At 37.4% G+C, this 14447-nt stretch overlaps 1 protein-coding gene across 9 annotated transcripts in view; it reads left to right on the plus strand.

Moving 5' to 3' along the window:
* Nucleotides 1–14447, plus strand: part of SLC4A4 (solute carrier family 4 member 4) — a 354963-nt gene that overhangs the window by 155704 nt on the left and 184812 nt on the right. For 6 of the 9 annotated variants that reach the window (XM_067736229.1, XM_067736230.1, XM_067736233.1 and 3 more), the window contains one exon: nt 2654–2833. The exons of 1 other annotated variant lie outside the window; for it this stretch is intronic. In XM_067736229.1, the coding sequence (XP_067592330.1) occupies nt 2654–2833 (180 nt within the window). The remainder of the gene's footprint in view (nt 1–2653; nt 2834–14447) is intronic. 2 more of the 9 variants (XM_067736227.1, XM_067736225.1) reach the window with 1 other exon arrangement.

The raw sequence follows: 14447 nt of genomic DNA on the forward strand, positions 1-14447 counted from the left end.
GGGACAAAGCTCTATCTGCAGACAGTGAGGTGTTGTCCTGCCATTGCATCTTTTTTATTATTATTATTTAGTTAGTTAGTTTTGGCTGCGTTGGGTCTTCATTGCTGCACCTGGGCTTTCTCTAGTTGCAGCACACGGGCTCAGTAGTTGTGGTACACGGGCTTAGTTGCTCCGTGGCATGTGGGAGCTTCCCGGACCAGGGCTGGAACCCGTGTCCCCTGCATTGGCAGGCAGATTCTTAACCACTGTGCCACCAGGGAAGTCCCCTGCCATTGCATCTTGCACAGATTCTGTGATATTTTGTCCTGTGCTCCATTCTGGGCAGTGGATATGTCAACCTGTGATGTGACGTTAGAGGAGACTCTTATGTCATACTGCAGACATGCTGATTTGTGAGAAAGAGGACTTTTTGTTTTCTGTTAGAGTAAAACATATCCTTCAGCAGACCCACTCATGGAGCAATTTCTGTGAAGCACAGTCATCCTTTCTACTTAGAACCATTCTGAAAAAAAGAGCTCATAGAAATTTTTTGGGAAAGATTTTTCTAAGACTTTTTTATTGAAGTATAGTTGACATATACAATATTATATTGGTTTCAGGTGTACAACGTAGTGAATTGGCATTATTATACATTATGAATTGATCACCACAATGTCTAGTAATTATGTCACCATACAAAGTTATTACAATATTATTGATGATATTCCCTATGCTGTGCATTACATCCCATGACTTATTTATTTTATAACCTGAAGTTTATACCCCTTAATCCCCTTCATCCATTTCACCCACCCACCTCCCCTCCTCCCCTCTGGCAACCACTAGTTTGTTCTCTGTATCTTTGGGCCTGTTTCAGTTTTGTTTGTTTCTTCATTTTGTTTTGTAGATTCCACACATAAGTGAAATCATTTGGTATTTGTCTTTCTCTCTCTGACTTATTTCATTTAGTGTAATACCCCCTAGATCCATCCATGTTGTTACAAAAGGCAAGATTTTATTCTTTTTTATGGCTGAGTAATAATTACACACACACGCGCGCGCACACACACACACACACACACATATGTATATATCACATCTTCTTTATCCATTCATCTATCAGTGGGAACTTAGGTTGCTTCCATATCTTGGCTATTGTAAATAATGCTGCAATGAATATAGGGGTGCATATTATCTTTTTGAATTAGTGTTTTTGTTTTCTTTGGCTAAACACCTAGAAATGGAATTGCTGGATTGTGTGGTGGTTCTATTTTTAATCTTTTGAGGCAACTCCGGTACTGTTTTCCACAGTGGCTGTACCAATTGACATTCCCCACAGTGTAGGAGGGTTCCCTTTTCTCCACATCCTCACCAACACTTGGTATTTGTTGTCTTTTTGATAACAGCCATTCTGGCAGGTGTGAAGTGATATCTCATTGTGGTTTTGATTTGCATTTCCCCGATGATTAGTAATGTTGAACATCTTTTCGTGTGTCTGTTGGCCATCAGTATGTCTTCTTTGGAAAAATGTCTATTCAGATCCTCTGCCCACTTAAAAATTGGATTTTTTTTTGATATTGAGATGTGTGAGTTCTTTATGTATTTTAGATGTTAACCCCTTATTGGATGTATCATTTTCAAATATCTTTTCCCATTCAATAGGTTGTCTTTTTGTTTTGTTGATAGTTTCCTTTGCTGTGCAAAACCTTTTTAGTTTGATGTGGTTCCATTTGTTTATTTTTGCTTTTGTTGCCTTTGCCTGAGGAGACAGGGCTAAAAAAATATTGCTAAGACATGTCAAAAGAGTGACTGCCTATGTTTTTGCCATGAGTTTTACGGTTTCAGGTCTTTCCTTTACATCTTTAACCTGTTTTGAGTTTATTTCTGTAAATAGTGTAAGAAAGTGACTTAGAGCTAATAGAAATTTTAGTGATTTTTTTTTTTTAGTAAGACTAATATATTAAAATTTCTAGAAAATTCTGATCAGGTTATACTTTAAAATGACTAATATATTGGAAAGGCTTTAGTTGGATCTAAACAAGAAGAATAAACCTTCCTTCTTAGAAAAGACTGAGGCATAATTTTATACTTTAATCTTTCTTTCATTGGATTAATTGGTTTTCAAATAACCTGATATGGTATTATTTTTCTTTACTTTGTCCTATTATAAAGAAAATATAACATTACAGAATTTGGGAAAACAGATTTAAAAATCAATAATGTCGTGATGTTAAATTTTGCATATTCTCTTCAAGATTTTTTCATATCATTTATATTTCTGGCACAGTTGCTATGATAAGAGTACATGAAATTTTCTAATCTTACTTTTAAACAAAACAATTGGAAAATATAAATTACTTATTGTGTTACTAAGAGAAGAATGTGATTAATGTGAATTCACTACTAACTGGGATTGAAAAAAAATTACAAGACAGTTCTTCCTCTCTAAACATGTAATTAATACCAGAATATTTATAACTCTCTCTTTAATGCCAATAGCACTGTACTCTGTATCTTTACCTTCACAGACAGTGGAAAGTTAGAAATTTGGAAGATAAATATATTGATATTAAATTTGAGGATGACATCCATAAAATTACAGTAAAACATGAACTTTGTGGTCTTGTGACTGAGTTTCGTTTTTTGCTTTTGTTTTGCTTTGTTTTTGTATCAGAGATGATTGTTGACCATCAGATTGAGACAGGCCTATTGAAACCTGACCTTAAGGATAAGGTGACCTATACTTTGCTCCGGAAGCACCGGCATCAAACCAAGAAATCCAACCTTCGATCCCTGGCTGACATTGGGAAGACAGTCTCCAGTGCAAGTAGGATGTTTACCAACCCTGATAATGGTAATGCAGGGGCCGCCTGGCTGCTGCTCTCTCTTACCTGCCTCACTCACCTTTATTCCACCTCTTGTCACCTTTATTATTTTTTTTTAAATCCCTCTTCTTATTTCTTCTTTTCTCAAGTTCATATGCCACAGCCATTTCATAATGACACTTTTTATCCGATTGGGCAGGTTTGCAGTCCTGTTGGAAAGATGTCAGCAGTTACTGTAGGCTGCAGATGCCTTGCTTGTTCCACACACATCTATTCTGATTGACTGAGAGGGTTTGGTAATAACGCTATGATAACACTATGATAAAACAACTGAATGTTTCCAATGAATCAGCAAACTTATAGATTATTGAGTACATCAAGGAAAGTGCTTTTGACGTGGTGGCTTGTCAGAATTAGGAGGATAGACTAAGATATGATACTCTGACATCGCGTATCATGAAGTGTTTGCTTGGTACATGAGTTGGTGTCCAGCCTGTAAATGATCATTCATAAAAGTAAGGTTCAGTATTACTTTTACTGCTTAAAAGGCCAATCTACTCTTTTGTTATATGATACTGATAGTTAGATGTGAGAATAATTATTCAAGGTAGGATATTAATCCCATTATATAGCATTAGGAAAGGCACTGTGTTTTATTTATACTCTCTTGCATTTACCAGAGTTTCTTGCAAAGTGTCTATCCTCTGTATCATTGTCTTTGTTTCGAATAAATTTCATGATTTGGTGCAGTCTAAGGGAGAAGTTAATTTCCATGAGGTATGGAAAATGAAGTTGTGGGGAAAGAGTTGCTAAGCGTTGGGCTGGTAAAACTAGGTCTCTCCCATTCCACCCCCAGTCATTTTAGTATTAAGAGGAATGAGTAGATAAGGGAGCTTCTAATTCATTGTTCTCAGCTGCACTTTCAGAATAACATAAAACATGTTGTCACGGAAAAGGTGGACTAAGTGAAGTGTATAAACTGAACTCTAACTCAGCCACTCCATTTCTGGAAATCGGGTTTTCTGACTTAATATTAAAATTAATGGTTGGCTGGGAGAGAGCTTACTGTTAGCAAACTTTGCTGTATTTTGGAACCATTCTATGTAGTTTTTTTAATGAGTGTCTAGTCCTTAAGCAGAATCAAATGAAAAGTTCAATTTTATTGAGTGACTTTTATATTGATTTAATTGCTGCTGTAAGTGTTCTTTTGAAGCACAACAGGTTATAAATAAATAATTAACATTAAAATGTTCTTTATAAAAAACATTCACAAAAGGAAGAATCTAATCTAGAACATTCCTGTGACAATTTGATGGTTCTACCATTATCTGGAATATTGAGGCTGACTGGAAATGTTTTGATTTTTGTGTATCTCTTGTTTTATTTATTTTTTAAATAGCATTTTGAAGAGTTTAATGGCTGGAAATGTTATGTGATAAACAGTTTGTTAAAACTGATGTCACAAATAATAATTTTAAAAACAACTCACATTTTAAAAATTATGGCATTTAAAGTACAAGTCTGTTTTTTAATATCTTTATTATCCTCTTTCTCACATAAAATGAAATTTTATGATTTGGAGACTTACTTTTTTTATCACGAAGTTGGTGGTAGTATAAAGAAGCAAGAAAGTGCATTGTTTTCAAATGTTGCTGTATTTGCAACGAGAAGAGGAATGAATATTGTAGAGCAAGCGTGCCTTCTACCAGTGTGGTGTGAGGGTGAGCTTCATTTTCACGGAAGTATAGGCAGAGGAGAAATTAGGAACAGATGGGTCTTGGAAGCCAGAATCTTGTGCTTTGGGGGAAAGCATTTGGACATGGAATACAACTAATGAGTTGATATTGCTCAGTCATTCAATCTTTTATCCTATCAGTAGATCTTTGTACTTCAGAGGAAAGTTGAAATTGCATTTGTCACTCACCTTCTCACATGTGAAATGCCATAGATGCTGGGCAGAAAGCAAGTAGGAAGGGCAGGCAGTTCTTTTTCTTTCTGACTCTTCAGCTGTTCAGCTTACACCCTACAGCATGGAATATGATTAGGCCTTTTAAAAGATGTTATTGGCATTTGTGTTACCTAACTCCTTTTAAATATCCAGAGGCAAGATTTGGCTTTAAGAGATTCTATAGTAATGAGTTTCATGTGCCTCCAAGGTACATTATTATAAAGTATCAGATGGGAAATTTTTGGTTATCTAGAGGCACTTTTTCTTAACTTGAAAGTTTATACAGTTAGAAATGTTCTTAAAGTAAAATTCTAAAATAAAAAATTATAGAACTTTTGCTACTACTTTAATAAATCAGAATAATGTATCGATTGTAGTTGAAGCTAGATTCTAATACCCCCATGTAAACTCCTAGATAAACTGAAGTCACCTTGGTTTTCTATCACAGCCTTAGAAAATAGACTCAGGATGATGCCAGCCTTAGTTATGATAGCAACAATGCAATTAATAGCTGAAATCTATGGACATACTGTAGCATTGGAAATTTTTTCATTCCCCAGTAGTGTGCTACCTCTTACGTACTCACAAGAGCCAATTGCTATCGGGAATTTTGAGGGCTGGTTGTAAAACACAGCTACTATTAAAAATTAAATTATATAAACATATACAGTTAGATCATATTATTAAAAACAATGGTAATAAATACTCAAAATTCATTATCTCCTACTTATTTTACTGCATTTTACTATAGGCTATGCTCTTCAGGTTACATCTATTGTGTCTGTGTAGTCAAAATGCTACAAAATAGGGTTCTGCTACAAAATAGTGGGAAGTAGAAAACTTCTTCCCAACTCTGTATTCAGGGACTTCATATTGGAAGCTTGGACTCAGTTACGATGGTAGTATTACACCATAGAAATCAGCAAACTCTACAAATCAGGACTTGATATATTGTTTTGTCAATTGTTTCTAGACTTAAAAAAGGGATAGAGAAAATGCTAATAATGCAGATTAAACTTAAAAGTAGGTAGTGTCTATAGCCATTATCTTAGCTTGGGCTCCTATAGCATGTTACCATAGACTGGTATAAATGCTTAAACACAAGCATTTATTTCTCATAGTTCTAGAGGCTGGGAAGTCCAAGATCAAGATAAAGCATATGTGGTTCTTGGTGAGGGTCCTCTTCTTGGTTTGTAGATGGTCACCTTCTCATTCCATCTCCACGTGGTAGAGAGAGCTCGATCATCTTTCTCCTGTTTCTTCTTATAAGGGTGCTAATTCCATTCATGAAGACTCTGCACCCAAAGCCCCACCTCCTAATACCATTACATTGGGAGTTAGGATTTCAATATATGAATTTTGGGAGAATACAAACATTCAGTCCATAACAGCTGTTAAAATGTGAATAACACAAAGAATTGAGGAAATATTCTTTCAGTATTCAAAAGATATTATCCAATTTAGCGAAGGAGTCACCCACATCACTGATGATTGAGTGAAGTCAGTACACTCATACTTACATATATCTTCATTGTTTCACTTTTGTCTTACTCATTAACATATATGATAATGGGTGTTCAACATGGATGTTGGACCTATGCTTGTTTGCCAGCTGAAACTATAAGTTGGCTACTGATAGAAGAGTTTGGTAAAAATCAACAAAAGTTTTCTGTGAGAATCAACTGGCTGTAGGCAGTTTACAGTGGAGCATTGTGTATTTATTATTTGTACGTGTGCTGCACATCTTTTATAGCAGTAAAATTTACTACACACACACACACACACACACACACACACACACACACACTTTTCCACCAGAGAGCTGGTTTTCAAACATTTACCAGCCCATGCACTACAGCCCACCACTGTCTAGCCATGGCCAAAGGTTAACTCTAATTTTTTGGGTCTTGATGTGGCTTTGGATTCCAGATGATTTAATGATTTTGAAAAGAAATGAAAAACATTTTTATTTTTAATAAATCAGGGAAGAATCAGGCTAGCTTCCAAGGTGTTAATTATTGTAAAATTGCCACTTATCCAAGACATCTGTGAATTCTGGTGGGCATGTCTGCCAGGTACTAAATTTTAGGCAAGTGCTATATTTTCTCAATATATTACTTGAGGCATTTCTATGGAGTTAGTGTTGCATGAAGAAATTAATGAAGTTTTCATTTCCTCTGGTGTTAGACTTCCGTTTAGCTATTCTCTTTTTCTTTCTCACTGTTATTTTAGGTTGAACCATATGAAATTGCCATTTTTGTGGGTAAAATAAAGTTGACTATCGGCAATTTCATATGGTTCTACTTAATAATTTGGTCAGAGATACTTAGATAATAGTTCTGTATTATTTTAGTTTACTATGAAAGAATAACATTGAAGCCTAGGAACATTCCTTGGTAGTATTTAAAAATCAAATAAGATGTATTTAGTTTATGTTTTATTAGAAAGTGAAAGTAAAGTTTATACCTAATCTGTATTCAGTCAATAAATTGACAAGGTTACCTGATAACTCTGTTTTAAAAAGTCATGTTTTATAGGATTATCTGATTTTTAAAAGTATAATTTACCATTTAAATGGATACTTTTGATATGCATGGTCTAATCTTACAAAAGATGAGTAATACCCAACTTAAGGACCAAGAACCATAATTCGAGTATTTGGCTGTCACTCCCTTTATGGAAATTTGGGCGAAGCCATTATGAATTTGTCCCTGGTCTTTTCCTGGCTTCATTTTTTCCCCCTAGACTACCATAAAAATCCTTTCCTTCCGTGGTCTGGGAGTACAGATGCCCTTTACTGAGAAGTGACTTTAGTTATCCAACTGCATCTAGACTATGAATTTCATTTTGCCCAATCCAATTTTATGATCCCAATATTCATTAGTTTTTTCAGCAAAAAACTGGAAAGGTAATTTAATACCCAGTTTCTATGTTTGTAAAACAGAGATAATGAAAATTAAATGAGATAATAAATGTAAAATGTTTAGAATGGTAACTGTACATAGTAATCACTCAACAAATAATACTAAAGTATATGTAATAAGTTTAGACACAAGTAAGGAAGAAAAATCTCATATTGAGTAAGAGTATTTTGTGGAATGCTATTTGCTCTGTAACTTAACTATTTTGGAAGAATCTCATGGGTATAGTGCTGATTTATTTTCTCTGCCCTTTGATAAATGATACCAATACCGTTTCATTAGCAATGGGAGAGGAAGAAGCCCTTTCTCATCACAGCCCTCTTACAGAATAGTCTGTCCCCATCATTGATTTTCCTCTTTGCTGGCTTTGAGGGAAACCCTAAACCACACTGAGAATCGAAGACTTAAAGCCGCTGCAGCAGGTGGATGAGGATTTGGAAAAGGTGGCAGGTCCAAGCCAGGGCAGCTGGTTCCTGGGCCTCGTGCTGCTTCCTCCAGGCTTTCTCCTGGTGCACTTTGGCCTCTTCTGTAGTTATGGGGGCTCAGGGCCTGCTCCTGATTGAACCTCCAAATTTTATCTGAATTCACCAGTTTCTGTTTGTCTATCAGGTATGAGAAATGCAGTCCACTTGCTCCCACCATTTATTGCCCACCCTTTACTTTCTCCCCGGATTCCTCTATTCAGTGTTATCTGCCAGGCAGGATGCTGCTTCCTAACTCTTTCCCACACTGCTGTTTCTGACATTAGCACACAACACCTTTAGGTATTTTAAAAAGTGTAGTCTATTGCTGTTACCTATAATAACATAGATAGTGGTTAGCAACGTAGGACAAACAATGAAAAGAAATCATTTTTTTTCCATTAGTAGTAATTCTAGGTCCCACTGAAATGTAAGTAGGATTAGCTAGGCTCTTGCTGCTTTGCACCCGATTGGAGGTTAGGCATATTCCAGCTATTTGGTTTGGGTATTAGATCAAGCTGCCTAGATACTGGCATGTGGTGGATCTGGCTGGGACCATCGCCAGGTTTGGCAGCTTTCTCAGTCACTTTAGACATTCTTAACTTTTGTCTGTGTTTTGGATTCCAGCTTACCCCAATTGTTTCTGGCTGGTTATTCTACTTTGCAATATCCCTTTCCCCTCATACCCTTGAATTCAGACCTGCTCCCTGAATCAGTGGGTAAGGCAGACATTTCCCTGACTTCTCTCAAAGATTCTGTTCCAGAAGCAGGTCACTGTGCTTCTCCAGTTCTGAGATAGGTCAGCTGACAGGCTTACATCACCTTCAGAGGAGAGTCATCTTCCCAGGTGCCTTTCTGCATATAACCAGCTCTTTTCAGAAACCAGCAGCACACATCCATCTGTTTTGTTCAGAACTCTAATTCTCCGTTCATTTGCACAGCACAGATGAATGTCCTGGCTAGAATTCAGTGAATGACCAAGCTCTTCTCAGTCTTAGATTAAATGAACCAATCCATGGAAAGTTTCTAGAAAAATGTCTGAAGAAAAGTATTCCTTAATAACTGTAGTATTTCTAAATCATTTATCAGATACTATTCTTTTTTTTTTCTTTCCCCAGACAGGTGACTGATCTTCTAAGATTTTTAATGTTCAGATCTTTAAATAAACAATAATACATTTTTTCTCCAAGGGTCATGCCCTTGCAGTATTTGCTAGTCTAGTCTGCTGTTTATGGCAATGAAGAGTCAGTCTTAAGAGATATAACACAAGTGAGTATTTAGTTTTTGATATTGAAGGCCTACTTTACAATCTTCTCCTTGAAGACATGGCACCATCTTTTCCAAAGGCTTCATTCTAATCCGGGAGTAATACTTAGTAGCAGTATGAGTTTGAGCAATTTACATTATCTCCTTGAGCCACAGTTTCTGTATCTGTAAAATAAGGGTACTAATGTCTTATTCTATGTATATAACCAGGAGTAAATGAGATACCTTTGTGAGAAGTATTTAATAATCATAACGTGAGATGTCATTGTAAGGAACAGCTATTATTCAGAAATATTTTAAGGGGAAAATTTAGTGCCTTTCAGATTTAAAACTGAAGACAGAGCTTCAATTCCCCACCATTATTTTGTATTTTCTCATTTTCTGTGTCTTTTAATTTTTTTCCCCCACCACTCCATATATGAAAACATTCTTGGAGTTTTATTTTTAAAACAGCACTACTTTCATTATCAACTTTACAGAATCCAAATAATACATAAGGAGGTGCCACTCATGGGCTTTATAATATTTTTAACTTAGAGTATAAAGATTGATTAGTATGTCTGAGCAATGACAGTTCTTAGTTATCAATAAATAATACATGTATAGCAGGATGTTACCATGAAATAAACATATTTAAAAATTTTACTAATTGCCAGTCTGTTTTACATAACCACGGTCTGTGATGGAGTAAAGGAATGGAATGATTCTCATTGTCGTATCTTACCACATATGAATATTCTCTTCTCCATTTCTTTCTTTCTCTGGAAAAGAGCCCTTAACTGATTTTCTGCTGCCAGCCTCGAGTAAATCTTCTTCCAAGGCTTGAGATCCTTGATAGAGCTGCCCTTGTGAAGTCTTGCTTTTCCCAGACTCAGCTTGCTGTGAGAGCAGACAGGAGGGTAGGTGTAGATCCTACTCCCTGCCCTGGTCTCTATGAAAGAGAAATAGAGAGGAGAGGAGAGGGAAGGACAAGAAAACATGAGGGATGAGGGAAGGCAAAATAGAGACATGAGATGTGAGCACTGTGGACTCTTTGCCGTGTCTTCCCAAAAGAAAAAAAGGGGAAGAAAATCAAAGTCTTCCAAGAATGATAAAGCATGCCTCATTTTACTTGAACCCTGTTTCAGTATAAATACAAAGGACAAAAAGATTTTTTGGGGGGTTTATGAACCTGATTTCTTAAAAATCACATTTTGATATTAAAGTTGCATTAAATTAAGCCAAGGTTGCTGTCTTTCATGTTTTCCAGCACACTTCAGGATGTTGAACAAAGGAAGTATCGTTCCATCAATGGTTGTAGTAGTAGCAGCAACAACAATAATAATACCTCCCATTAATTGAGCACCTGTTATACACCAGGCATTGTTTCCTGTGATGTTTCTAATGTTTCTATATCATTATCTCCAACTGCAGATGAAAAACCTGAAGCTCAGAAATGTAAAATAACTTTCCTCAAGATAGAGAAGTGGGGGAACCTAGTGCCCTTGATAACAATATTCATATTCAGCTACAGTGGTAATGAGCTTCCTCAACCATAATTTATTTCCCACACATCAGTGATTCCACAGCTCTTACTTTGTATAACCCTGTGTTGTTGAAGGGCTCTGAGGTCATTCTGTGCCTAGGCAGGAATCCATGCCAAACATGGCAGTCGGATGTCTTTGTTGGCTTTCTAAATGGAGACTTCTAGGCAACATGTCATGTGTTTACAGGTGAAATATTGCTAAACTCCTGAGTTAAATTTCTTGGCTAAATAATGGTGTGGAATACATAGTAGGTGCTGAATAACTATTTGAACATACAACATTGCAATTCGGAAAGAGTCCTAAACTTTTAGCAAGAGTAAAATTTGTTTTCTTCTTAATAGGATTGCTAAGAAAATGTTTTTTTGATAGGGTTTTTTTGTGTTTTTTTCTTTTTGGTTTATTTGCCTGATTCAAGTAGGGACACCCTTACTTGAACAGATTTAGGACTGATGGTTTTGAGCAAGTTGATTCTCAAGGGAAAGATGAATCATTACTCCCACCCCCCCCAACCCCAAATCCTCCTCACAACACCTTTTTCTACAGTCTAGCTATTGGAAACCATCACCCGAAAATCTTTAGAGCTATGTCTCCTCATCAAGTCACAATAAAATGAACCAGTTTCTACCTTGTTTATGCCAGAAGTCAGGCAAAAGTGATTTAAAAGAGAATATGTAGGATAGTAGCAAAGCTATTTATTTTGTAGCTTAAGTGTAGAAGAGGTACAGTGAAAGCATTATTTGGAAAAGGCTTACACAATATATCATTACCATGCTATCTATAATCATAGAAAGTTTGGCTTCATGTTTAAGAACAACTTTTCAACATTTTATCTTTGGAGTAAATTTGTGAAGAGAAGAAAAGCAGCATGAAAAGGTTACAGAGTTTGTATCTCTTCCTGCACAGAAGTACACAGAGGTCTAACAAATCAAAATGTTGGAATTTGCCAATATGAGTAATGGATGCTGTGAGCCTTCCAGTTTTCATGAGGGTAAGCAGCCAGATGGCTCCAATCAGCTTTACTAAAACACAGGTGCCAAGTCTCTATGGGCAGTTTCGTTTTCATACTTGTCTTTGGAGCCAGGTTCTTTGCCAGTGTGTGCCGGGCTCCATTCCATTGTCCCCTGGATGGTGAGGCTTAGCATCAGCGGAGGCTGTATATGCAAAAAGGAGTTCCCAGCTTTAGTTCCCAACAAATAACGCACTGACATGTTGGCGGGGGGTGGGGGTGTAGAGGAGAGAGAAGCTGTTGGGGAAAGGCAGTCATCAGCACCCGAGTTTTGGAGCAGCTGCTGACCTCTTGTACTCATTTTAGGAGCAAGCCATGGTATTGGTGATAGAATTTGGGTGGCTTTGTACTTGTTCAGCAGCTGAAGAATGTGAAGGCTTTTTTGAGTTTACTTTGCATTCCTAACCTCCCTCTGTTCTCACTGATTTGGAATTTTAGTTGGTCCTTTCTTGGTCCTAGATAAATGGCTGCCAGTTGTCCAACCTCTTCCATTTCCTTTAGCTAAGCCTGCAGGAATATTGGCTCGCTAAGCAGGTCCCTCAGTTGTCAAAAGAAATAGGAGGTGAAAATTGGCCCGTATGATAATATATATTTCTAAATGCCTCCCTCTTAACAAAAGCAATTTTGGAATAATCTCAACTGGTTCATTTCCCTTTTTCATTTTTCTTAGTGCAATAAAAACTTGCAAAGAAGTTCAATTATGGGAAACAAAAATTCAGATTGCAAAGAAAAGACATCAGATTTGCCTCAAACAGGTGCTGGCACAGATGGCCCGCTCACAAGTCCTGGCTTTATTTACAGCTTTTAAACACAGACAGATAAATTGACAAAAATGTTTCTAGATTTTATAATGTGCTGAATGCCTAAATTTGGCCATCAACTTACATTAATTTATAATTGATTCAATTTAGAACTTGACCTCCCCAGTCACTAATAGCCTTAAGAGGACTATTTGTCTACCCTGTCATTTGCACACTTGTGTCAATAGATAATCTTTGCTTTTGGTTGGATATGCTTTTGTTTGTTGCTTTGATCATTTAATGACTATATTATTTAGGAGAAAAAAACTCTCGCAAGTCAAATGTATGTAGTCTGATGGTTAGTTATTTCCAACCTCATTGTTGTTCCTTGAAGGATAATTATGCTGCCTGTCTTACCAGGAGTGAGGCGTTTGATGAGAATAGCGAAACAGATGACATGAAACCCAAATGGAACTATCTTCAGGCTGAAGTTGATGGTGTTCTCCAGTTGATTAAAAATATCTGGAGGCACTATGCTGTATATTTAGCCTACATCATTATTCTGTCTCTGATGTGGTCTAACATTTGGCATGGGTACACCACATATTAAAATTATAGTAAAATTAAGTATTAAAGGGCACCAGAAAATGAGAAATAACATGCATTTCTAAATTGATTTGTATTGGTTGATTTGTCTGTATCCTAGACTCATGTTCCTCAAGGGCTGAAAAACAGGAAGCAAAGGGAATTGAAAACCAGTTCTGTATTCATCAAGGAAAATATTTCCGAAGTCAGAGTACGAAATGTTGCTTTTTTTTTTTTTTTTTTTTTTTTTGCGGTACGCGGGCCTCTCACTGCTGTGGCCTCTCCCGTTGCGGAGCGCAGGCTCAGCGGCCATGGCTCATGGGCCCAGCCGCTCCGCGGCATGTGGGATCTTCCTGGACCAGGGCATGAACCCGCGTCCCCTGCATCGGCAGGTGGACTCTCAACCACTGCGCCACCGGGGAAGCCCTGAAATGTTGCTTTCTGTTTTGTGTACAAGATCCATGAAAGGGTCTGTTGGGTAAATCACAAGAAAGCGCGTTACTGATGTAACACCCTGCTCCCTGTGCTTTACAAAAGCGTGTGTAACTTCCCTCTGTGTGTGCTCATGTGGTGCAAGGTTATTAACAGTCTTGATCGTACATCTTGAGGTTAGTGTTCATTATGTAAATCTTTCCTCTGGATATAATCCATGTTTTTTGTGTTAGAACTTCAGGGCAGATCATCCACTGGTACTTGGGGAACTATGATGATTGAATGTAATTTGTTTTAGGCTTTTAAATTCTGTGTTGGGATTTGTTCCATCTAAGGATGCAGGGTCATGGGAGGGGTGTGTGTGTCAATGTAATATGTCATTGTTCTCCTTTAACCTGCTTGTGTGATTTGCTTTAGTATTTTTTTCTTCTTAATTAATGCTTTCATCCTCATCCTTGCTGTGGCTGCTCATGTGTCCTCCTCCTCTTCCTGTCTTCTGCTTCTGACACTAAAGCCCGCAGCCCGCTTGAGAACTCAGTGCCCTGCCTAGCAACCCGCACCTTGGACGATGACCCCCGAGTGCGGCGCTTTCCCAGCGTGGGATGGCTGAGTAAGTCAATGACCGGGAAAGGGCAAGGATGGTGGCAGTGGTGGGTGTGGGAGGGCACGAAGATGGGGCTCATGGTTACTGAGTGGAGGACATCCTCAAGAATGCCTGAAGGGTAAGGCTCACAGATTCCTAAATTCACAATTACGGA

Source organism: Pseudorca crassidens, chromosome 4 (assembly GCF_039906515.1).
Source record: "Pseudorca crassidens isolate mPseCra1 chromosome 4, mPseCra1.hap1, whole genome shotgun sequence".
Classification (NCBI taxonomy): Eukaryota; Metazoa; Chordata; class Mammalia; order Artiodactyla; family Delphinidae; genus Pseudorca; species Pseudorca crassidens.